The sequence below is a fragment of the Canis lupus genome, chromosome 35 (assembly GCF_011100685.1).
Source record: "Canis lupus familiaris isolate Mischka breed German Shepherd chromosome 35, alternate assembly UU_Cfam_GSD_1.0, whole genome shotgun sequence".
NCBI lineage: Eukaryota > Metazoa > Chordata > Mammalia > Carnivora > Canidae > Canis > Canis lupus.
The window spans coordinates 27,449,831-27,475,777 of record NC_049256.1 but is presented as its reverse complement, the minus strand read 5'-3'; the positions used below and the strand labels follow the sequence as shown (position 1 = coordinate 27,475,777).

At 46.9% G+C, this 25,947-nt stretch overlaps 1 protein-coding gene, 1 long non-coding RNA gene and 1 other non-coding gene across 4 annotated transcripts; 1 reads left to right on the top strand and 2 right to left on the bottom strand.

Annotated features, from left to right (window-relative positions):
- The first annotated feature begins 1,238 nt into the window (after positions 1-1,238).
- ZNF311 (zinc finger protein 311) lies at positions 1,239-12,280 on the top strand. 2 transcript variants are annotated; one of them, XM_038584456.1, is made up of 7 exons: positions 1,241-1,661; positions 2,318-2,573; positions 2,890-2,962; positions 6,084-6,262; positions 6,374-6,533; positions 6,858-6,950; positions 9,310-12,280. In XM_038584456.1, the coding sequence occupies exons 2-7, from the start codon at positions 2,565-2,567 to the stop codon at positions 10,833-10,835; spliced, it is 2,040 nt and encodes a 679-aa protein (XP_038440384.1). In that variant the 5' UTR covers positions 1,241-1,661; positions 2,318-2,564; the 3' UTR covers positions 10,836-12,280. The 2 variants fall into 2 exon arrangements, with proteins under 2 accessions (XP_038440385.1, XP_038440384.1); XM_038584457.1 differs by lacking the exon at positions 6,084-6,262 and having other exon boundaries at positions 1,239-1,661.
- Positions 3,568-25,793, bottom strand: LOC119867726. Its single transcript, XR_005384455.1, has 3 exons — positions 25,615-25,793; positions 5,388-5,497; positions 3,568-3,734 (listed from the first exon to the last, which is right to left on the bottom strand). It is a non-coding gene; the product is annotated as an uncharacterized LOC119867726 (long non-coding RNA).
- Positions 25,638-25,719, bottom strand: TRNAL-AAG. The gene has a single exon. It is a non-coding gene; the product is annotated as a tRNA-Leu (tRNA).
- Positions 25,794-25,947: the final 154 nt, after the last annotated feature.

The following is a 25,947-nucleotide window of genomic DNA, read 5'->3' as shown; positions in this document are numbered from 1 at the left end:
TTGGGCTCCCTGCATGGAGCCTGCTTCTCTCTCTGCCTCTGTCTCTGTGTCCCTCATGAATAAATAAATATTTTTTAAATGTCCATTAATTCTTAAGATATGTATTCTGAAGTTAAAAATAGAACTACCCTATGACCAGCAATTGCACTCCTGGGTATTTACTCCAAAGATACTGATGTATTGAGACAATGGAACACCTGCACCCCAATGTTCATAGCAGCAATGTCCACAATAGCCAGACTGTGGAAGGAGCCATGATGTCCATCGACAGACAAATGGATAAAGAAGATGTGGTGTATATATACAATGGAATATTACTCAGCCATCAGTAAGGATGAATACTTACCATATACTTTGACACATGGATGGAACTGGAGGGTGTTATGCTGAGTGAAATAAACCAATGGGGGGGGAGGAATCATCATATAGTTTCACTCATATGTGGAATTTAAGAAATAGTGAAAGGGACCACAAGGGAAAGGAGGGAAACTAAATGGGGAAAAATCAGAGAGGAAGACCAACCATGAGAAACTCCCTAACTCTGGGAAACAAAGAGTTGCAGAAGGGGAGAAGGGTGGGGGGATGGGGTAATTGGGTAACGGGCATTAAAGGGGGCACATGATGGGATGAGCACTGGGTGTTATAGCAACCGACAAATTATTAAGGCTACTTCTAAAACTAATCATGTATGTTGACTAAGTGAAATTTTAAAAGAAATACATTCTGAAAAGCATAATATTGAAATAATGTTCGGGTTTTGCTTTTTCAAATATTTCAGCAAGAAAAACGGTGGGGGTGGGTGCGGCAGAATCTTATTACTAAGTTTGAGGGATGAGTACACCTGGGTTCATTAGTCTTCTCCCAACTTTTGTACAGGCTTAAATTTTTCATAACGAATTTTTCGACTTTTGAAAAAGTGCAGTCCGTTATTTATCTTGTGTTTCAGGCTCATATTTAAAAGTGACTTTTTCGCAGATTTATCTCACAAAACTCCCGTGCGCTCCAGAGAGGACCCGAGCCCGGACCACAACGGGTCTGTGGTCACGTGGTCACGTGCTCACGTGGTCACGTGCCCACGGGCCCACGTTGCGACCCCCGCACCCCTCGTGCCCGCAGGAACTCTCGCGAAAGCGGGGTACGTGCACGTGGTAGGAGGCTCGGCCGAATCTCCCGGGAAGTTGGGACCAGCGAGTGGCGGCGGCGTTTCCTAGAAGGTCGCCGGAAGTGGCTGGTGGGCGACTCGGAAGTAAAGCTGTGCAGTTTGCTGGCGGTTCCGGGAGGCGACGGCTGGAAGGTCCGCCTCCAGCCGGTGTGGGTCGGGCAGTCCGCCGGGAGCTCCTGGCTGCTCCCCGAGTGCCCCCGGGGCGCCAGCGGGAGGGCGGGCTCTCCGCTCAGACGGAACTTTCTCGCAGGTGTTCGGGTTCCCTCCCCTCTTCTCGCGCCCAGCAGCCCATGACCCTTTTTGTGCCCCCAGTTATTGCTCCCCAGCGTCGCTGCCTGTATTCTCTCATCGAGCCACGGGTGCGGTCGCTGATGCAGGTGTTGGAAGCACAGCCAGGCACACGGCAGGGAGCCTGAAGAGGCCGACCGTAGTGCCGAGTCACTTGCCATGTTGGAAAGTGGTCAAGTGCTGTTGAAAACCAGAAGAAAGGGAAAGCCAGGTAAGGCGTCTGGGTGGAAGGAGAGAGTAGACGGCAGTCAGGTAGGGCACCTGGAGTGGATCTTGGGAAGATGGGTACAGGCGAACCCTTGGAAGCAAGATCATTTGCCTTGAGGATCATTTGCCTTGAGGTGGAAGGGACAGCCAACCAGTGCAAAGGCCCTGAGGTGAACGAGAAAGTCTGTGTGACTGAGGACCGTTGAAGGAGGAGAGTAGAAGGGGCATGAATATGAATCCACACATCCTCTAGACTTGTATGCCCCTGAAGACTTAAGCTCTTATTCTGAATAAATGAGGAAGGTGGTTAGAAGCGATGTGCGCATGTATAACAGCTTTGCATACCACGGTGTAGACTGGAGATTGGGAGGTTTTAGGTAGACGTGAAATCATCTAGCTTATGTGTTAAGCACACCACTCTGTTGTATTGAGAAGAGGCAAAGGGGAAGGATAGAAGCAAGGAGAACAGTCAGTAATCATGGAGAGCAAGGCGGGTGGCGATGGCCTGGATCGGGGTGGTAGCTATGGAGGTTGTACTCCAGATACATGACATTTTCCATGTCTTTGTGTGCTCCCTCTTCTTCTATAGACAATCCTTTAAAAAGATCCCTTCTTTTTGCTCTGATCACTTTCCTCTTTTCCTTTTCGTGGAATATTCAGGAAAACAAGGTGTGAGACCACAGCTGGCCCAATGCTGCTGATGAGCCTCAAATCCAGGGCATTGTGTCACACATCAGGCCAACAGCAGCTGCACTGTGGGTCAGCAAGGGCCCTCTGGCTGGCATCCACCAGGCCACCTCAAAACATGTTGCCTGGGCAAAGTCGGAACTGACTCTGGAAGTTTGACCCAAGCAGCTGGGAAGAATCTGGACACAGTGGAAGACCATAAAGAAAGCTGGGTAAAAAGATGCAGCAGGTAAGAAAAGGAGGGTCTGCAACATATCATGAGGAGGAAGTGAGTACAGAAAAGGAAAGCAGGGGGAGCAATGGTAGAAGTTTCCCGCTTCAAAATATTTTTCCTGGACAGCCTGGTAACCATGAAAGCCTTCCAGTTGTAGAGAATAATGGGAAGACTTTTCTGTTTTGCTTAAGGTGGATCAGGGACTGAGTCCCTGATTTTCTCTCTCCTCTTGGTGTTTCTGGGAGATGATTTCCATAGACCAAACTTTACAGTTGATTAGAGCTCATTTTCCTCCATTCCGTCGCCTGAGTTTTCCTGTGCATTGCAATAGGTGATAGCATCACATGAGCATCCAGGACCAGCGCTGCTGTGGATCCCTGGTGCCCAGCCCCTGCAGGAAAAAGGTGAGGCTCACAGGCTATTGTGCCAGGAGGATGGCAGCTGAACACAGAGCTGGGACATGGGGGAGTGGGAGGACATGCTTCCAGGGCATGGAAATCTGCTCATTGAAGGCAAAAACAGACTTTTCAAAATATGAAGCTAAAAAATAAAGCTCGAGAATCATTGTAGTGACCAGGGATTAGAAAGGGAGAGATGGCAAGTTGTATAATGGGTATAGAGTTTCAGTTTTGCAGGATGAAAAAATCCTGGAGATTACATAACATTGGATTTTTTTTCTTATAATTTTAATTTAAATTTTAGGTAGTTAGCATACAATGCAGTATTGGTTTCAGGTGCAGAAGTCAGTGATTCATCAGTAGCCTCTAACTCCCAGTGCTCATCCCATCATGTGCCTTCCTTCATGCCCATCCCCAAGTTAACCCGTCCCCGCACCCCCTCCTCTCTAGCAACCCGTAGTATGTTTCCTGTAATTAAGATTCTCTTATGGTTTATCTCCTTTTCTGATTTCACCTTTGTTTCTTAAATTGGACATATGAATGGAACCAATAATAACTGTCTTTCTCTGACTTATTTTGCTCAGCATAATACTCTAGCTCCATCCACATCATTGAACATTGTATTTTTAACAGTGTTGAACTGTATGCTTAGAAATGGTTAAGAAGATGGAGTGCCTGGGTGGCTTAGTAGGTTAGGTGTCCAACTCTTGATTTTGGCTCAAGTCATGATCTCAGGATTGTGGAATCCTGTCTCCCTCTGCCCCTCCCCATCCTCCTTCTTAAAGAAAGAAAGAGAGAAAGAGAGAGAGAGAGAGAGAAAGGAAAGAAAGAAAGAAAGAAGAAAGAAAGAAAGAAGAAAGAAAGAAAGAAAGAAAGGAAAGAAAGAAGAAAGGAAGAAAGAAAGAAAGAAAGAAGAAGATAGAGGAATCTAGCATCCTCACCCAAAGAAGCCTACTCCCATAAGACTTCGAGAGACTAGTACGCTTCCGCCTTGCACCTCCTTCCTCCCTCCCCCCTCCCTATCCTCCGCCCTCCCTCCCCCCCCCTACCCCCCCCCCTCCCTCCTCCTCCTCTTGCCGTCTCCTTCCTGTCCTTCCTTCCTCCCTCCCTCCTCCCTCCCTCCTCCACGCCCTCCCTCCCTCCCTCCCTCACTCCCCCTCCCTCCCTCCGCCAAAAGAAAAAGAAAGAAAGTTAAGACAGTAAATCTTGTTACATATTTTTTGCCACAATTCAAAAAAAATTTTTAACAAAATGAACACTTTTAATAAAGAACTATTGTGAGTTGATAAAACTTTCCCAGTCTGTGAAGAAGGTATAGTAAAAATCCAACTGGGATGTATCTGGAGGGGAAATAGGGTTAAATACAGGTATGCATTGTCGAAACTCATCTACTTATGACTTGCTAATTTTACTGTGTGTAAATTTTACCTCAAAAATGAGAATGTAAACAAATATTGAATTTTAGTCCATGATATGTGCCATAGAGTGTTGTGGGGTGAAGTATGCTCATGTCTTTGATTATTTTTAAATGCAGCAAAAAGTACAGTGGATTAATAGAGGGCTAGTTAGTTGGGTAGGTAAGTGGGAGAGCACATCACAAACATGAAGGTAAGTGTGTGGATGCTTACTAAACAATTCTTTCAGCTATTCTGTATATTTGAAAATGTTCATAATAAAATGTGGATTAGAAAAAAAAAAAAAAAACTTCCAGTTGGGAGGTTTACATTTTTGATGTCACAAAGAGCAGAGCAGAGCTAGCATGTGCTATGAGCTGTGTGCAGGCCAGGAGAGTGTGGGACTGTTTTGCTTTTTAAGATTTTATTTATTTATTCATGAGAGACACAGAGAGAGAGAGAGAGAGAGAGAGGCTTCCCTGCGGGGAGCCTGATGTGAGACTCAATCCCGGGACTTCGGGATCATGCCTTGAGCTGAAGGCAGATGCCCAACCGCTAAGCCACCAAGGTGTCCTGGGTGTGGAACTGTTTGTGACAAAGAATTACAGAGCGCCTGGGCTCATAGAGCGAGACATGGAGGCACAGATGGGCCTGAGGACTAACAGCCCAGGTCTTGGTCAAGAACCGAGAGTAACCTAAACCAAAGAAGAACCATGGGAAGAAACCAGTTTGCTCCTAAATTGAATTTGTGGTAAAATTGGAATGACTTTGGAACAAAGGCCTCGGGTAATCCCAGGGTCTTACCAATTGATGACTAATGCCCCCCCCCGCCCCCGCCCCCCCCCCCACACACACACTGTATTTTGTGAGAGAAATCATTCAGACTCAGATTGGGGATGTGTTGATGAACTTTCTAGAACAGTTAGTTGCTGCAAACACTGAAGCTACAGAAAGGTAGAGCTGGCCCAGCAGAAGTGAATTTGAGTTGTGGACTAGCCATGTGGACCTACATCCCATCCAGTCGGTGTGGACACTACCTGGATGATGGCAAAAGCTGTGTGTGCTGTCCTCCAGCCGGGTGGGGAGGGTGGCTTCATGCTCAGAATTAACAGGAGAGACAGAATCACAGGGGGAAGGCAGTATTTCTCTAATAAGAGGAACAAAGAAGAAATTATTTTTTCCAAGAAACTAACTGGAGGTAGGGCAGCCCTGCAGTTACCTAAAGGAATAAACTCTAGGCCTGTCCCTGGATATTTCTGTGCCCCCTGCCCATCCCTACCCTAAGTCTTTCTGGAAGAAATGACTTCAGCGTCCAAATACTGGAAGAGGGATCCCTGGGTGGCGCAGCGGTTTGGCGCCTGCCTTTGGCCCAGGGCGCGATCCTGGAGACCCGGGATCGAATCCCACGTCGGGCTCCCGGTGCATGGAGCCTGCTTCTCCCTCTGCCTGTGTCTCTGCGCCTCTCTCTCTTTCTCTCTCTCTCTCTCTCTAACTATCATAAATAAATAAAAATTAAAAAAAAAAAAAAACAAATACTGGAAGAGAGGGTAGAGTCAGTGATGTGGGCCCAGAAAGGGTGAGGTCATCGTGGGATGGAGAGACCAGGGAAAGCCCTGGTGGTGGGTGCGGGCACCCAGTGCCTGTGTCCAGCTGCAGAAACAATGGGGAGGCAGAGGAAAGCATGAACACTGCCACACTGACAGCCCACCCCACCCTCCACCTGTCTCCCTCAGCCCTGCCGAGCCCTCAGCATCCAGCTGCTGCCAGAGATGGAAGCTGGGGAGCCGGAACCCGGCCGAGAGAGGAGCCCAGGGCGACCACAGCCAGGAGCTGGGCCTGGGGAAGCAGCGGCTCCCACGCCCTCCCTGCAGACACAGCCCCGCCACAGCTACCTGCTCACCTCCCAAATCAGGTGCTCCCATGATGCCCCCTGTGGTTCCACCCCAGGAACCCGCACCTCCTCTCAACCTTGCCTCAGTACACACGCAGTCATCGCCTTCCGTGTCTCTACTGTGTCCCCCAGGACTGCACGGCTGCACTGCCCCGGCACCCGCTGACCTCCCTGACCTTCGAGGACGTGGCTGTGCGCTTCAGCAGCCCAGAGTGGCGGTGTCTGAACCGCATGCAGAGGCTCCTCTACACAGACGTGATGCTGGAAAACTATAGGAACATGTTGGCAGTGGGTAAGAACAGCCCTGGGCTCGGCCTCGCCTTCTCCCCTCTCCGCTTTCTTTCACTTGTTTTGTTCATCCATGTGTGTGAGGTCTCTGTTCTACAGCAAAATAACTGCAAGAACAGGGAAATGTTCTTAGGATCTCCTCTGCCTATCTGAGGGGGACTCCTTGGAGAATGTCCCTACATGGTTACCCATGACCAGACCCCTGAACAAACCCTTTTCTCTACCCTGATGGCCATTTCTTTCCTGTTTCTCTGTGTAAGCGGAGGGGTCAAGGCTGGGCGTTTAGGACAGTTACATGCTCTGAGCACTCCTACTCCTTCACCACCAGGTTCTGCTTTCCCTAAGCCTCCTCTGATTTCCCAGCTGGAGCAAGGGGCCGAGCCCTGCCTTCCGGACCAGGGGTTCCTGAGCTGCTTCCCAGGTGAGTGATGGAGAAGCTCCAGCACCACCACCACCCCACTAGGCCTCAGGGCAGGTTGTCAGAGAAATGTTCTTACTGCTGGGTTATTTGTCCTCACCAGCCCGGGAGCCCTAAAGAGGAGAAAATAAACAGCAGCTAACTACTTGGGCAGTTCTTCTATCATAACCTAATTGCTCCTTTGTACCCCCTCTAATAGGCTTTTTGCAGTTTGGTCCTCAGAAAAGGCTCAGAGAATTCATCTCCCTTCTGTGTATCAGTGACTCCAATGCTCAGAGAACGCTGATTTTCTGCCTCTAATTTGCATTCAGGACCTTCCCCTACATTGGGCCTCGGGCCTCTGACCCTTACATTTTTCTGTTTCCCTCATGGCCTCAGCTCTTAGCTCTGAGGCAGGTGCCAGCTACATGGACAGTGCTCACTTCTCCCCTTTTCTGGGCAGCACACCTTCTAACTCCCGGTGTTGACTGGACAACCCTTTGCCATCTGGAGAGCAATATATCTGAAGGCAGAGTCATCCCTCCTCGCAGCCCATCGCCACTGAGCTCTCCCTGTTTCTGTATCTGGTCTACCTCTTTCTCATGTTGCCTCTCCACACTCCCTGACCCTCTTACCTGGTCAGTCATGAAACATTACCAGCTCCTCATTCAAATTGTTTTCTCTACTGACCCTTCAAAAAAGTGCCCCTTATCCCTAGGCCAACCCAACTGCCTGATCACAATACCTGTTCTTCGGTTCTCCTCCCTCCTGCCAGCCAACCAACATTTATTGGCAATTATTGTATACCAGGCACTAGACAAGTACTAGAGATGGTGTCAAATATCACTGCCTAGTAGGGAAGACAGGTAAGTAAGTGATGATACAGCACAGAACAGGTGAGAGTTACAGGTGTGTACCTGGGATATACGGGATATACAAACGTGGAAGAGAAGCATCTAAATCTGACCTGGGCACCAAATGACTATGGAAGGAATGAGCATGAACCAAGGCATGTGGCATACATGGGTTCATGTAGTGGAAAGAGGGGAGAGGCATTCTGAGCAGAGGGAGGTGCACGTGGCAACATGTTGAGGAGGGAAAAAAACATGAACTCTGAGCAGCGTGAGTAGAGCAAGGGCTCCAGGCAGCTGGTATGGGGAGTGCAGGAGCAGGGGCAAGGTGACTATTCAGAGGGGTTTTTATAAACTACAGACCTTGAACTTTATTCTGACAGTAGAAGTTGACATTGATTAAGCACTCACGTCTGTGTGGCAAGTGCTTTAAGCACATTAGCTTATTAAATGCTCCCATCTTATAGACAAGCCCCCTGAGGCAGAGGGAGATACAGTCACCTCCTGGGCTACACAGCGCATAGGTGTCAGAGCTAGGATTTCAGTCCAGGTGGTCCCACTCCAGAGCTGGGGCTCTTGCCTGTATGCTTTACCTCCTTTCTGTCTGGAGTGCCCCTGATATTGTAAGCTGAGGAGTGGCAGGATTAGAATTGACTTATAGAGAAATCTGGAAGCAAAGTGGAGCACAGATTAGAGGGGAAGCAGATAAAAGGACAGGTGGGGTTGGGGTGTCAGTTAGCAAGAATGCCGCAGCAGAAATACAGAGGAGGAGGTAGAGTTGAGAAAAGAAGAAGAGTCATTTGAACTCTGGTTGCCAGCAGTAGAAATTAACTCAAGCTAACTTAAGCAAAACAGCAAGAATAGATTTATTACTCGGGGGTGTCATGGACCCTGGGAGCAGGACCACAGCAGGCCCTTCACCCCACTGTCTCCTCTGGCTCTCTGTAGGTCCCCTGCTTCTCGGTCCAGATGGCAGAATGTTCCCTGCCCTGGGCGGTGTGCAGGCTCCCCAGCTGAAGTGCTAAATACCCAGCTGCTATCAGAGCCTCAGTCAGAGCCCAGGAAGAGAGTCTAGCTTGGTTCGGGTGAGGGGTGGCCCAGACCTGATGTGCTCTACCCAGGCATGCAGGTCACACTGCAGAGCAAAGCAGACAGGCCCCTGGGGGCCACAGCTTCTGCAGCACATCACAAGTGGAATTTGTAAAATGTTAGCTGAGCAAATCTGAGGGAGAGAAGGGTTGGATGTGACTCAGTTTCCTCACTGAGGTGACTAGGCGCATGGATTTGCCATTCACTACACCAGGAGATTCCAGAAACCAGTAGGTTTGTACAGATTTTTGTAAAGTGCACGGAGTCTGCAATGTCTCAGTATTTCTCCCGATACGAGCCTGCCTCAGCCTTTAGCCATAAGGGTACCAGCTCTTCCACCCCAGGAAGTCATCTTCTGTTCAAACGGCTCCACCCTCTCATCTGTCCCGTCTCCCGTGGCTCCCCACCTCTGTACATCTGAGGTTTTTATTTCCTTATTGAAGTATCACCTGACAAGTCCCGGCCTGGGAATGAGAAGGCTATTTTGGAACAGGAGGTTTTGGAGAGTGGGAACGTCTGCAGGGTACAAGTCAGACCTCTCCTGGAAGTCCTATCCTGGGATCCTGAGGCTGGAGCGGCTTGTGTGCAGGAGGCCAAGTTAAAGAACCCGGGAGACACGCCGGGGAAGGAAACACTGGGAGAAGACAAGGTGGCCTGCGAGGGAGGAAAGACCCAGAAGGTCCTCAGAAAAAACTCCAGTCTATCCTCCAAACACGTCCCACGTGAGGGCGTCCTTACGGAGCGGACACCCCACGGATGTGCCGAGTGTGGCAGGACCTTCAGCTGGCGCTCCGACTTGATTCTGCACCTGCGCCTGCATTCTGGAGAAAAGCCCTACGTGTGTAACCAGTGCAGGAAAGCGTTCAGGACCAGAAAGCAGCTCTCCGTGCACCGGATCATCCACACAGGGGAGAGACCCTTCGACTGTGGCCAGTGTGACAAGGCCTTCAACAGCAGGTCGGCACTGTGCCGACACAGAAGAGTGCACAGCGGGGAGAAGCCCCACGGCTGCGGCGTCTGTGGGAAGGCCTTTGAGACCAGGAGCCGGCTAAGCCTGCACCAGCTGGTGCACAACGGGGAGAGGCCACACGCGTGCACAACATGCGGGAAGGCCTTCCAGCTCAAGCACAGCCTCACCCTGCATGCCAGGATGCACAGCGGAGAGCGGCCGTACGGCTGTGAGCAGTGCGGGCGCGCCTTCCGCGGCAGCTCGGACCTCAGCAAGCACCGGAGGGTGCACACTGGGGAACGGCCCTATGAGTGCGGCCAGTGCGGGCAGACCTTCCGCCGCAGCTCCGACCGCAGCAAGCACGCCAGGACGCACGCGCACGGGGAGGCCCGGCGGTGCCCACGCTGCGGACAGGCCTTCGGCAGCCCGGCGGAGCTCGCCAGGCACCGGCTGGGCCACGCCTCGGACAGGCCGTACGCGTGCGGCGAGTGCGGCAGGTCCTTCCGCCACGACTGCCGGCGCCGGGCGCACGAGAGGGCGCACGCCGGGGAGCAGCCCTACCCGTGCGCGCACTGCGGGAAGGCCTTCCGCGACCGCCACTGCCTGGCCGTCCACCAGAGGGTGCACACCGGCGAGAGGCCGTACGCCTGCGCCCAGTGCGGCAAAGCCTTCCGTGGCCGGTCCAACCTGGCCAGCCACCTGCGGACCCACACTGGCGAGCGGCCGTACACCTGCCAGGTGTGCGCCAGGGCCTTCCCGCAGCGCTCTGGCCTGAGGCAGCACGCGCGCATCCACACCGGCGAGAAGCCCTACGGCTGCCGGGAGTGCGGCCGGGCCTTCCGCCAGCGTGCGGCCCTGCTGGGGCACCAGCGCGTCCACACCGGCGAGAAGCCCTACGAGTGCGAGCAGTGCGGGAAGGCCTTCAGGGTCAGTGCCAATCTCACCGGACACAAGCGAAGGCGGCACCGGGCACAGAGAGCCCACCGACTGGAGGACGGTGGCACAGGCCTCCCCTCGTAGCTACTGTTTGACCGGACACTCGGGGGAGCCAGCCTGCCCGCTTCTTCCTGATGCCTGACCCCTGACTGAGGTCCTAGAGCCTGACCTTCCTGGTCAGCATTGTAGGAGTGCGTCTACTGCCCAGGCCTTGCCAATCGGTAATAGTAATGCTAAATAGTGTTTTCCACGTGCCAACCGCCCTTCTAAGGGCTTTGCCATTTTAACTCATTCAATCCATAACATCCCTAGAGGATGAGGACATTAAGGCAGGAAAAGATGAGACCCACGCAGGGTCACTTGACTAGTAAGTTCTGCACAGATGCCTGCTGCACACTCCCTTTTGCACCACACCTCTTAGCCTACAACTCATTTCATGGAGCATGTTTTAGTTGATAAAATATTAATGATTTGTAGCAAGGTTTTTCTGTCTCTTTTTAACTTAAAGTCTGAATGGTCCTCTTCTATGTGGAATCAAGATTGCTGAGATTAGGATGGGAAGGGAATGCAAGACAGGGCAGATTTAGAAGTTACAGATAAGTGGGATCCAGCTAAGGCTGCTCTAGTAACAGCTTACATAGGGAAAGAGCATGAAGCCCATCTCACTTTGTTATAAATAGATCAAAATGTTGATTTCATAAATATTTTCTGTATTTATTTGCAAAACATATGAAATGCTCTTTCAAATGTACTAGAAATTTGCATCTCTTTATAAGTCTTTCAACATCTCTTAACACACACCCTTCCTCTTTCAAATATTACAAGTCCTTTTCACAGACGATTAAAATAAATACCCACAGCCAATAAGGCTGTTAAATGGAAAATCCTACGGTGGCTCAGTTGGTTAAGCATGGGACTCCTGATTTCAGCTCAGATCATGGTCTCGGGGTCGTAAACTGAGCTCCCCACTCAGCTCAGAGTCTGCTGGAAATTCTCTCCCTCGGTTAAAAAAAATATATATATATAGGAGATGCAAATATGCCAACCTGATTAACATAATGACCATAATTGAGAATTATATTTAGTTCTAAATTCCTCAGCTGGTTTAAAAAAAAAAAAAAAAAAAAAGAGCAGTGGGTCATCCCACATTTCTCAAAGGTGTTTCACCAGTTAAAGCTTTTAAAATAATGACTTTAGGAAATGCTACCTAGGGGTTTTTTTAATTCCCTTAAAGACTTCTCGGAGTCTATAATATGGTAAACTCAATCTTAAAACAGGAATAAAAAGCATTGCTTTCCTAGAGTAACTGACCAAACACAGTCCTGTTTGAAGCATCTTCATGGGCTCCTGTTTCACAGAAAACCTTTTGGGAAATGGTTACACATTAATACTGAAAAACAAGGTGTCCAAGAGATGGATTTTCTAGTAACAAATTCCAGAAAAGATTACATGGTTTCTCATTTAAAAAAAAAAAAAAGCAGATTAAAACGTTGTTCCTTTAGTTTCTACAGGAAATTTCATGTTTTTTATATGGCCATTTATTACAGAGTTTGTTGGTGAATGCCAAGATGAAAACATTTAAGACGTAACTTCATGAAATCGCCTCTGTGGAGGATGAAATTCTGAGTATGTGGCTTTCCAGTGAGAAACATGACATAAGGACAGAGCTCAGGGTATATCTGGAGAATTGGCAGTGGTTTTCCAATTATTTTCAAAGCTGAGGACCCCTTGTGGTCACCATTTCAGCGACATCCTCTGGCCTACCCACGGACACAGCAGTAGTTGCACTTTATGCTTGACAGAATATTGTCGTGCTCTCCTAGAAAATCTGAGGGTTTGTATTTCATGACAGCACATATAAGCATTTAGAAAATGTACATACATGTTCAGAACATCTGTTTCACCTAAAGGCTATGGTGGGCTTTGGCACTCTGGACTCAATGTCCTCTGCCCAGCTTGAGAGCCTAACAGTCCAGCCCCTCATATCACTTCCCTAGGTAGTTTTCACAGAATCTGGCAAGATGGCACTTCCAGTTTAGATTCTGGACCATCCTTGAGTGTAGATGTTTTGTGTTGTTGATTGGAGAGCTTACATCCTCAGACACCAGTTAACTGGAGGGGGTAGCAGGCCCAACATTCCAGTGTGAAACTTGAATGTCCTCTGTATTGAACTCAGACATGAGCTTTCTAGACTCATCATCACCTGTACATCTTCTATGTGACCACCATCTCCCTAGAACACTGCTCCCATTCTGACACTGCTCTAAAGACTGCCAACTGACTCTCAGTCCTGTAGTAAGAAACCACATTACGGGCTTGAACTCTAGAAATCTTCCGACATTTCCTGAACATCTGAGTGTTGTGTGACAGAGAACAAACTGACAGTTGATGAAGGGAGGTGGGTGAAGAAGGATGGGCTGTGGGCAGATGGACATTAAGGAGGCACCTGTTGTGATGAGCACTGGGTATTGTATGTTAAGTGATGGATCACTAAATTCTACCCCTGAAACCAGTATTATACTATATGTTAATTAAACTTTAAATAAAAAATGATAAAATGAATGTTGTGAGGAAACATTGAAGGAAGTTCAGGTATTTTACCTATGAGAAAAGTCTGTGCATTTAAGAGGTCCTAAACCAGAGTAGAGTCTGCTGTAAGGTAGTAAATTTGACAGGAATACTGTAGAAGGAATTCAAAGATGAGATGCATAGTTAATAACAAAACATATTAGTATTTCTTAAAACCCTAAGATTCCCGTAACTAATACTGAAGAGTTATCAAAACTAGAGTTGATTTATTTATTAATTTACATAGAAACTCACCAGGCAACACACTTTTTTAACCTAATTGCCTTAGTGCAAAATCTGAGAAAAGTTTCAACCTGAACATTGATACAATGAGATTATTTTCACTTTACCATCACAAAGGAAGTAGAGAATGCCCACTTCACTCAGGTTTAAAAAGGGGAACAAGACACAGGTTTCAGATTTTGAACCCCATGTGAAGAGAAATGTCTTTCTGTAGCTTCTACATGTGGGTGCAATGTTCTGTGATCATTACAGAGCGAGATTAACCCACTGTTCAAAAGGCAGTCTTTCAAAACTTTCAAGACAAACACTTCTTTTTTCCCAAGGCAAAATACCTGAAATTTCTTTAGTGCTTTCTCAGTTTATTTTAAAATGTTCGGGAAACATCAGAAGATTCCTGGAGTTCAAGCCCGTAATCCTGGGGTTTCTTACTGCAGGACTAAGTCAGCTGGCAGGATCAGAGCAGTTTCCGGGAAGATAGTGGTCACTTGGAAGATGGGTTTGTGAGGTGGTGTCTAGAAGTCTTGGCATTTCCTTCTGTCCCACTGGTCTACAGTCTGTCCTTACACCAACGCCAAATGGGTTAATTACCATAGGTTTAAAATATCTTTTCATCTAGTAGAGTAAGGCTTATTTCTTTTACTTCTTCAAGATTGACTTGACTGTTCTTCACCAAGACTATATTTATTCATTCACTGGAAGACTCAGTGTTAGAAAGACATCAGTTCTTCCTAAAATTGATCAATAAAAATGCCGAGAGTGCATTTTTGTGGAAAATGACATATTAATTCTAAAATTTATATTGCAATAAAATTCTTAGCCAAGACTTAGGAAAGGCAAACTATTATCCTTTTAAATTTTAGATGATATTTGTGCCCCCAGGTCAAGAAAGAATTTCTAAAACAAAAAAGGGACACCTGGGTGGCTCAGCAGCTGAGTGTCTGCCTTCCACTCAGGGCATGATCCTGGAGTTCTGGGATCGAGTCCCACATCAGGCTCCTAGTATGGAGCCTGCTTCTCCCTCTGCCTGTGTCTCTGCCACCCTCTCTCTCTGTCTGCCATGAATAAATAAGTAAAATCTTATTTTAAAAAAAGGTTAATATTAAAGAAAAATTTTTTATAAATTCAACTAAATTCAAGTGAGTTTCTTTTATCAAATTCACCATAAGAAAACGGAAAATAGAATTTTCTCATGACTGGAAAAAATATTTTGAACACATACACTTGGCAAATAATTGTCATCTAAAATATTTTAGGTTGGGATCCCTGGGTGGCGCAGCGGTTCAGCGCCTGCCTTTGGCCCAGGGCGCGATCCTGGAGACCTGGGATCGAATCCCATGTTGGGCTCCTGGTGCATGGAGCCTACTTCTCCCTCTGCCTGTGTCTCTGCCTCTCTCTCTCTCCCTCTCTCTTTGTGTGTGACTATCATAAATAAAAATTTTAAATATTTTAGGTTGGGGGTGCCTGGCTGGCTCAGTTGGTTAAGCATCAGACTCAACTTTGGCTCAGGTCCTGATCTCAGAGTTGAGAGATTGATGATTGATTCACAGGTCAGGTACTGCACTAAGCATGGAATCTGACTAAGTCTCTCACCCTCTGCCTCGCCCCTCCCTCCCCATCCATGCTATAAATAAATAAATAAATAAATAAATAAATAAATAAATAAATAAATAAATAAATATTTTACTTTGAGTCATATCAATTGCCATATCTAAAGGTTGAATAAAAAATAAATAAAGGTTAAATAGTGGCAATTTAATATGGTTTGACTTTATATAAAAACTCCTTTAAACCAATAAACAGGGACGCCTGGGTGGCTCAGCAGTTGCATCTGCCTTTGACAGATGCTGGAGTCCTGAGATGGAGTCCCACATCGGGCTCCTTATGGAGCCTGCTTTTCCCTCTGTCTATGTCTCTGCCTCTCTCCCTCTCTCTGTATCTCTCATGAATAAATACATAAATCTTAAGAAAAAATTATTTTAAAAAAATAAACCAATAAGCAAATGACAACCCCCAAATAGGCAGAGAGCATGAAAAAGTATTTCACAGAAAATTGAAAAAGAATGATGGCGAAACACAGCTGTCCAGTCTCCGTAACAAGGCACTCAGAGCACAGTGACACCACGTGATAAAAATGGCCTCACCAAGTTTGGGCAAGGACATGGAGTTGCAGTATTTACTGGTGGTGCTGTAAAAGGATGCAACCACTTTGGAAACTAGATAGGTTCTATCCTGTAAAGCCAAACTGTACCCTAGGGATGCACTGAGAAATGCTTGCACATAAGCACTGACAGCCATGTAGAAGGATTTTCACTGCGTATTTGGTCATAATAGCAAAACCCAGAAACAACCCAAATGTTCACCAATAGTAGAAAAACATATTTTGCCATATTTAAATAATGGATATTTTAAGGAAGTAAACATTGAATGACCTAATTGGGTTATCCACCCCATAACATGGGTTGATAGTGGACAGTCTTTGTTGAAAGGGAAGAGCAGGAGGAGGGGGCAAGATGGCGGAAGAGTAGGGTCCCCAAGTCACCTGTCCCCACCAAATTACCTAGATAACTTTCAAATCATCCTGAAAACCTACGAATTCGACCTGAGATTTAAAGACAGAACAGCTAAATGCTACAGTGAGAAGACTTCACCCTTCTATGAAGGTAGGAAGACGGAAAAATAAATAAATAAAAAGCATCCAAGGGGGAGGGGTCCCGCGAGGAGCCGGGCTAGGGCCACAGGGCGAGTGCCCCAGGACAGGAAAGCCCCATCCTGGAGAAGCAGGAGCTTCACCAATCTTCCATGACGGAAAGGCGCTTGCAGGGAACTCTGACAGGACCCCAGGAGGGGCGGGGATGCCCTCAGGCTCCCAGGGACACTAACAGAAGAATTGCGCCCCGGGAGAGCTCACCACACACCGTGGCTGAGCTCCCTAAAAGGCTGCAGCGCAGGCCCAGCGGCCCCGGAGCAGCTCCAGCGGCAGCTGCGTGCAGAGGGGGCTGCGCAGCCCCTGAGGCTCAATTCTAGCAGTGAAGGCCCCAGAGCCCAGGGTGCCGGGGAACACAGCCCCGGATCCGGCGCTCCCCCCGGGACAGGCAGAGGCCAGGAGGACACAGGACAGCAAGGACACTCCTGCCGCTGGGCGGCCCCGAGCTGTGCAAATCAGCAGCCCCCGCCAACGGAGCATCCAGGCCCCTGCAGACTGGGAGCTGCTGTGGTTACTGCGGGAGGTGACTCCAGGGCTGCAGAGCTGCCGCTGCCACTATTGTTGTTCCTCCTGGGGCCTCACAGGATAAACAACCCCCACTAGGCCACACAGTGACTCACAGGATAAACAACCACTGAGCCTGCAGCAGGCAGGGGGCTGAGTAGCTCCAAGTGCTCACACCTGAGAATCAGGACAGTGGCCCCCTCCCCCAGAAGACCAGCTAGCAGGACAGGGGAAAGGCAAGTTATTGACCAAGCGGCACTGGAAAGTTCCAGGGGAAGTCTAGGGATTTACAGTATATAGAATCAGAGGATACTCCCCCTGGTTTTTCGTTTTATGTTTGCTTCCCCTCCCCCCTTTTTTTCACTTTTTTTTTTCCTTTTTCTCTTCTCTCTTTTTCTCCTTTTCCCAGTACAACTTGTTTATGGCCACTCTGCACTGAGCAAAATGACTAGAAGGAAAACCTAACCTCAAAAGAAAGAATCAGAAACAGTCCTCTCTCCCACAGAGTTACAAAATTTGGATTACAATTCAATGTCAGAAATCCAATTCAGAAGCACTATTATAAAGCAACTGGTGGCTCTAGAAAAAGACATGAAGGATTCAAGAGACTACATGACTGCAGAATTTAGATCTAATCAGGCAGAAATTAAAAATCAATTAAATGAGATGCAATCCAAACTAGAAGTCCTAACAAGGAGGGTTAACGAGATAGAAGAACAAGTGAGTGACATAGAAGACAAGTGGATGGCAAGGACGGAAACTGAGGAAAAAAGAGAAAAACAATTAAAAGATCATGAGGATAGGTTAAGGGAAATAAATGACAGCCTCAGAAGGAAAAAATCTACATTTAATTGGGGTTCCCGAGGGCGCCGAAAGGGAGAGAGAGCCAGAATATGTATTTGAACAAATCATAGCTGAAAACTTTCCTAATCTGGGAAGGGAAACAGGCATTCAGATCCAGGATGTAGAGAGACACCCCCCCCCTAAAATCAATAAAAACCTCTCAACACTTCAACATTTAATAGTGAAACTTGCAAATTCCAGAGATAAAGAGAAGATCCTTAAAGCAGCAAGAGACAAGAAATCTCTAACTTTCATGAGGAGAAATATTAGATTAACAGCAGACCTCTCCACAGAGACCTGGCAGGCCAGAAAGAGCTGGCAGGATATATTCAGGGTCCTAAATGGGAAGAACATGCAGCCAAGGATACTTATTCCAGCAAGGATCTCATTCAGAATAGAAGGAGAGATAAAGAGCTTCCAAGATAGGCAGAAACTGAAAGAATATGTGACCACCAAGCCAGCTCTGCAAGAAATACTAAGGGGGATTCTATAATAGAAAGAGAAAGTACAGGGATCCCTGGGTAGCTTAGCCGTTTAGTGCCTGCCTTTGGCCCAGGGTGTGATCCTGGAGCCCCGGGATTGTGTCCCATGACAGGCTTCCAGCATGGAGCCTGCTTCTCCTTCCGCCTGTGTCTCTGCCCCCCTCTCTCTCTTTCTATGTCTATCATGAATAAATAAATAAAATCTTTAAAAAATAAGAAAAGAGGGATCCCTGGGTGGCGCAGCAGTTTAGCGCCTGCCTTTGGCCCAGGGCGCGATCCTGGAGACCCGGGATCGAATCCCATGTCAGGCTCCCGGTGCATGGAGCCTGCTTCTCCCTCTGCCTATGTCTCTGCCTCTCTCTCTCTCTGTGTGTGACTATCATAAATAAATGAAAAAAAAATTAAAAAAATAAAAGATAAGAAAAGAAAGAGGAAGTCCAAGGGAACAATCCACAAAAACAGGTACTGAATAGGTATCCTGATGACACTGAGTTCATATCTTTCAATAGTAACTCTGAATGTGAATGGGCTTAATGACCCCATCAAAAGGAGCAGGGTTTCAGACTGGATAAAAGAGCAAGACCCATCTATTTGCTGTCTACAAGAGACTCATTTTAGACAGAAGGACACCTACAGCCTGAAAATAAAAGGTTGGAAATCATTTACCATTCAAATGGTCCTCAAAAGAAAGCAGGGGTAGCCATCCTTATATCAGATAAACTAAAGTTTATCCCGAAGACTGTAGTAAGAGATGAAGAGGGACACAAATCATACTCAAAGGATCTATCCAACAAGAGGACCTAACAATCATGAATATTTATGCCCCGAAAGTGGGAGCTGCCAAGTATATCAATCAATTAATAACCAAAGTTAAGACATACTTAGATAATAGTACACTTATACTTGGTGACTTCAATGTAGCACTTTCTACAATCGACAGATATTCTAAGCACAACATCTCCAAAGAAACAAGAGCTTTAAATGCTACACTGGACCAGATGGATTTCACAGATATCTACAGAACTTTACATCCAAACGCAACTGAATACACATTCTTCTCAAGTGCACAAGGAACTTTCTCCAGAATACACCACATACTGGGTCACAAATCAAGTCTTAACAGATACCAAAAGATTGGGATCATCTCCTGCATATTTTCAGACCATAATGCTTTGAAATTAGTACTAAATCACAAGAAGAAGTTTGGGAGGATTTCAAACACGTGGAGGTTAAGGACCATCCTGCTAAAAGGTGAAAGAGTCAACCAGTAAATTAAGGAAGAATTAAAAAGGTTCATGGAAACTAATGAGAATGAAGATACAACCCTTCAAAATCTTTGGGACACAGCAAAAGCAATCTTGAGGGAATAATACATCGCAATGCAAGCATCAATCCAAAAACTGGAAAGAACTCAAATACAAAAGCTAACCTTACACCTAAAGGAGCTGGAGGAAAAATAGCAAATAGATCCTACACCCAGCAGAAGAAGAGAGTTAATAAAGATTCGAGCAGAACTCAACAAAATCGAGACCAGAAGAACTGTGGAACAGATCAACAAAACCAGGAGTTGGTTCCTTGAAATAATTAATAAGATAGATAAGCCGTTAGGCAGCCTTATTTTAAAAAAGAGAGAAAAGACTCAAATTAATAAAATCATGAATGAGAAAGGAGAGATGACCACAAACACCAATGAAATACAAATGATTTTAAAAACATATTATGAGCTGCTATACGCCAATAAATTAGGCAATCTAGAAGAAATGGACGCATTCCTGGAAAGCCACAAACTACCACAACTGGAACAGGAAGAAATAGAAAACCTGAACAGGCCAATAACAGGGAGGAAATTGAAGCAGTCATCAAGACTCTCACAAGACACAGAAGTCGAGGGCCAGATGGCTTCCCGGGGGAATTCTATCAAACATTTAAAGAAGAAACCACACCTATTCTCCTAAAGCTGTTTGGAAAGATAGAAAGAGATGGAGTACTTCCAAACTCGTTCTATGAGGCCAGCATCACCTTAATTCCAAAACCAGACAAGACCCCACCAAAAAGGAGAATTATAGCGCAATATCCCTGACAAACATGGATGCAAAAATTCTCAACAAGCTACTAGCCAATAGGATCCAACAGTACATTAAGAAGATTATTCACTATAACCAAGTGGGATTTATCCCCGGGATGCAAGGCTGGTTCAACACTCGTAAAACAATCAATGTGATTGATCATAACATCAAGAGAAAAACCAAGAACCATATGATCCTCTCATTAGATGCAGAGAAAGCATTTGACAAAATACAGCATCCATTCCTGATCAAAACTCTTCAGAGTGTAGGGATAGAGGGAACATTCCTCAGCATCTTAAAAGCCAACTACGAAAAGCCCACAGCAAATATCATTCTCAATGGGGAAGCACTGGGAGCCTTTCCCCTAAGATCAGGAACAAGACAGGGATGTCCACTCTCACCACTGCTATTAAAGATAGTATTGGAAGTCCTAGCCTCAGCAATCAGGCAACAAAAAGAAATAAAAGGCATTCAAATTGGCAAAGAAGAAGTCAAACTCTCCCTCTTTGCAGATGATATGATACTGTACCTAGAAAACCCAAAAGACCCCACCCCAAGATTACTAGAAGTCATACAGCAATTCGGCAGCGTGGCAGGATACAAAATCAATGCCCAGAAATCAGTGGCATTTCTCTACACTCACAATGAGACTGAAGAAAGAGAAATTAAGGAGTCAATCCCATTTACAACTTCACCCAAAAGCATAAGATACCTAGGAATAAACCTAACCAAAGAGGTAACGGATCTATACTCTAAGAACTCTAGAACACTTCTGAAAGAAATTGAGGAAGACACAAAGAGATGGAAAACTATTCCATGCTCATGGATTGGAAGAATGAATATTGCGAAAATGTCCCTGCTACCCAGGGCAATTTACACATTTAATGCAATCCCTATCAAAATACCATGGACTTTCTTCAGAGAGTTGGAACAAATTATTTTAAGATTTGTGTGGAATCAGAAAAGACCCCGAATAGCCAGGGGAATTTTATTTTATTAAAATTTTTTTAATTTTTATTTATTTATGATAGTCACAGAGAGAGAGAGGCAGAGACACAGGCAGAGGGAGAAGCAGGCTCCATGCACCGGGAGCCCGATGTGGGATTCGATCCCGGGTCTCCAGGATCATGCCCTGGGCCAAAGGCAGGCGCCAAACCACTGCGCCACCCAGGGATCCCAGCCAGGGGAATTTTAAAAAGGAAAACCATAGCTGGGGGCATCACAATGCCAGATTTCAGGTTCTACTACAAAGCTGTGGTCATCAAGACCGTGTGGTACTGGCACAAAAAACAGACACATAGATCAATGGAACAGAATAGAGAATCCAGAAGTGGACCCTCAACTTTATGGCCAACTAATATTCAACAAAGCAGGAAAGACTATCCACTGGAAAAAGACAGTCTCTTCAATAAATGGTGCTGGGAAAATTGGACATCCACATGCAGAAGAATGAAACTAGACCATTTTCTTACACCATACACATAGATAAACTCAAAATGGATGAAAGATCTAAATGTGAGACAAGATTCGATCAAAATCCTAGAGGAGAACACAGGCAACACCCTTTTTGAACTTGGCCACAGTAACTTCTTGCAAGATACAGCCATGAAGGCAAGAGAAACAAAAGCAAAAATGAACTGTTGGGACTTAGAAGCTTTTGCACAGCAAAAGAAACAGTCAACAAAACTAAAAGACAACCTACAGAATGGGAGAAGATATTTGCAAATGTGTATCAGATAAAGGGCTAGTTTCTAAGATCTATAAAGAACTTATTAGGGATCCCTGGGTGGCACAGCGGTTTACCACCTGCCTTTGGCCCAGGGCGCGATCCTGGAGACCTGGGATCAAATCCCACGTCGGGCTCCCGGTGCATGGAGCCTGCCTCTCTCTCTCTCTCTCTCTCTCTCTCTCTCTGTGTGTGTGACTATAATAAATTAATTAATTAATTTTTTAAAAAAGAACTTCTTAAACTCAACACCAAAGATACAAACAATCCAATCATGAAATGGGCAAAAGACATGAACAGAAATCTCACAGAGAAAGACATAGACATGGCCAACAAGCACATGAGAAAATGCTCTGCATCACTTGCCATCAGGGAAATACAAATCAAAACCACAATGAGATCCCACCTCACACCAGTGAGAATGGGTAAAATTCACAAGGCAGGAAACAACACATGTTGGAGAGGGTGTGGAGAAAGGGGAACCCTCTTGCACTCTTGGTGGGAATGTGAACTGGTGCAGCCACTCTGGAAAACTGTGTGGAGGTTCCTCAAAGAGTTAAAAATAGACCTGCCCTATGACCCAGCAATTGCACTGCTGGGGATTTACCCCAAAGATACAGATGCAATGAAACGCCGGGACACCTGCACCCCGATGTTTCTAGCAGCAATGTCCACGATAGCCAAACTGGAAGGAGCCTCGGTGTCCATCGAAAGATGAATGGATAAAGAAGCTGTGGTTTATGTATACAATGGAATATTACTCAGCCATTAGAAATGACAAATACCCACCATTTGCTTCGACGTGGATGGAACTGGAGGGTATTATGCTGAGTGAAGTAAGTCAATCGGAGAAGGACAGTGTATGTTCTCATTCATTTGGGGAATTTAAATAATAGTGAAAGGGAATATAAGGGAAGGGAGAAGAAATGTGTGGGAAATATCAGAAAGGGAGACAGAACATAAAGACTCCTAACTCTGGGAAACGAACTTGGGGTGGTGGAAGGGGAGGAGGGCGGTGGGTGGGGGTGAATGGGTGACGGGCACTGAGGGGAGCACTTGACGGGATGAGCACTGGGTGTTATTCTGTATGTTGGTAAATTGAACACCAATAAAAATAAATTTATTATTAAAATTAAAAAATGATTAGTGATTTCTTCATAAGTGTAGATCATTTAAGAAAAGGAATGATAAACAGAATTCAGCAGAGTGATCACCTCTGAAAAGGAGTCATAGTAATGGGATTGGAGAGAGGCACAGAAGTTGACACAAATGTCTTAGTATTATTCTAGCCCAGTCCTGTCCAATAGAAATCTAATGCCAGCCACATAATTTAAGATGTTCTCATTAAAAGAGTAAAAAGAAATAAATTAATTTTAGTAGTATACTTCTACGTAGCCCAAAATGTTCAAACTATCATTTCAATATACAATCAAAAACGTTAACGAAGTATTTTCTTATTTTGTGCTGTCTTTATTTTTTTTAATTTATTTGTGATAGACACACACAGAGAGGCAGAATCAGGCTCCATGTAGGGAGCCTGATGTGGGGCTCGATCCCAGGACTCCAGGATCAGGCAATGGGCTAAAGGCAGGTGTTAAACCACTGAGCCACCCAGGGATCCCCCTTCTGCTCTCTTTATATCGAGTATATATTTTACATTTACAGCACCTCTCAGTTTGTATGGTAAATTTCCACCGGACATACTATACTTAAGTCTGTACTTGGATTTCATAAAACTTACAACTGAAAAAAGAAATTCACAAAGCCAAGTTGTCCCAAACATGCTTTTAAAAAAATATATTTTATTTATTTATTCATGACAGACACAGAGAGAGAGGCATAGACAGAAGCAGCCTCCCCTAAAGGAACCTGATTGAGGACTGAGATCCCAGGAGCCCAAGGTGACCGCCTGAGCCAAAGGCAACTGCTCAATTACTAGGCCACCCAGGCACCCCTGCCCCCAAACATACTTATTTTTCCAATAACAATGTAGAATCCTCTCTCAAATTTAAATTTTAAATACAATTGAAAATTCACTTCCTCAAGCTTGTGAGCACATTTGAAGTACTAAATAGTACTAAATAGTAGTACTAAATAGTAGTATAATAGTAGTGCAATAAAATACAAGTGCAATTGCACCAGAAAGTGCAATTCTAGATTTTGAGTGAACTATTCAAGTGTTCGTTGAAATATTGTGCTCCAAAATTTTTATACTTGCATATCTTCTCAAACTCAGTAAGAACACCTGTCCTTTGCACCAGATGGCGATACTACATCTTCCAAGGCTGTTCAAAACAGCCCAGGGCAAAGGGCAGTTACTGACTCTGTAGGATAATAAGAAAGTTATTTTGGTTTTTGTCCCTAGTTCCTCACACAGCTTCTGAGTCCCTTGGAAGTTCTTGGGGGCCAGGAGCATCTTTTGTTCTAACCAGGCCATGATAGGTTCCTAGACAGCTTTAGAATGGGACTAGTAGCTGGAAAGACCAAGCCATAATAAAAAGCCTAGAGTTTTCAGCTCCCACGTCCATCCTGAACCTCCCCAGGAGGGGAGAGGGGTTGGGGATTAGAATCCATCATGCCTCCATGATGAAACCTTCATAAAAACAAACCATAAATGACAGAATGAGAGCCTCAGAGCTGATGAAGACATGGAGGTGCTGGGCTCGGGGCCGGCTGGCTGTGGCATGGAAGCTCCTCATCCCCAGCCCCCTGCCTACCTGGCCCTGGGGATCTCTTCCATTGGCTGTTTCTGACCTAAATCTATTTATAAACCAGTAAATGAAAGTCAAATGTGTACCTGAGTCCTATGAGCCATTCTAGTGAATTATCTAATCAGAGGAGGGGGTCTTTGGAACCCCCGATTTGTAGCTGGTCAGTCAGAAGTAAGGGACTTGGAAGTGGCATCTAAAGTGGGTTATAGGGGATCCCGGGGTGGCTCGGCGGCTTGGCGCCTGCCTTCCACCCAGGGCCTGATCCTGGGCACCCGGGATAGAGTCCCACGCTGGGCTCACAATGCAGGCAGGTACTGAGAAAATGGTGAAAAGTGGCCTGCAATCCCACCAGTAAGCCTTGGGAAGGAGGTGGTGTGTGCATCCCTCCAGCATGTCGTGCACGCTATTCCCCCATGTGTGCACACTCTTAAATCTGGGACCTCAGAGTACACACACACAGCAGAGATATCTGCAGAATAAGCTCCGAGGTGGGGGTGGGGTGGGGTTCCTCTGAGCTCTCCTCCTGCACATCCCTCCACTCCCTCCCTAACTGGAACTCTGGAGCTGGCAGCAGGGAGGCTTCTAGCAGGAAACAACTTCCAAGCTAAGGACTAGGAGATGCGAAAGATGCCACGCGTGCATGAGATCTGGCCGGACCACGACGTCCTGCAAGCCGCAGAGACGTGGCGTGCAGCTGAGCGGAAGCAGAACCGGCGACACAAGGAGCGCCCGGAGCTGCGGTCGCAGCGACGCTCGAGAGGCGCCTGACGCTGCGAGGACGCCCGGAGCTCGGGAAGCACCCGGCGGTGGGACTAGCCCCGGCGATCCCCGCGGGGTCTCTTCCTCCGTCTGCTCAGCGGCTGGCTGCGGGGTCCGTCCCGCTAGGAGACCAGCACCCGGACTTGCGTCCACCCTGTAGGCACCCAGCTGGAGCCCGCCGGCTTGAGCGACCTCTCCGGGCCGCGGGCGTGGGTCAAGGGCAAGCAGGGATCGCAGGAGGAGAAAAGGGGCCTTACCGGGCGTGAAGAAGGAAAACTGTTGGCAGCGGTGGGATTCGAACCCACGCCCCCGAAGAGACTGGAGCCTTAATCCAGCGCCTTAGACCGCTCGGCCACGCTACCGTTCCGCGGGCGGCGGCCTCCTAGGGCGCCCTAGAGATGGACTCGTCCCGCCCGAGGCCCCGCCCGAGGCCCCGCCCTCGAGGCCCCGCCCCCGGCCGGCGCGGACCCCCACGCCCGGGACGGCGGCGTCGCAGCCTAGTGTCGTCACCGAGCGCGCCGGCGGCCGGAAGTCCGGAGCGGCGGCGTCGCAGCCCAGTGTCGTCACCGAGCGCGCCGGCGGCCGGAAGT

Coding starts and splice junctions, on each gene's coding strand:
- ZNF311 (XM_038584456.1), top strand. Junction 2,963..6,083: donor CCAGCCCCTGCAGGAAAAAG/GTGAGGCTCACA, acceptor TGTCTCCCTCAG/CCCTGCCGAGCCCTCAGCAT. Junction 6,534..6,857: donor TAGGAACATGTTGGCAGTGG/GTAAGAACAGCC, acceptor CTTCACCACCAG/GTTCTGCTTTCCCTAAGCCT.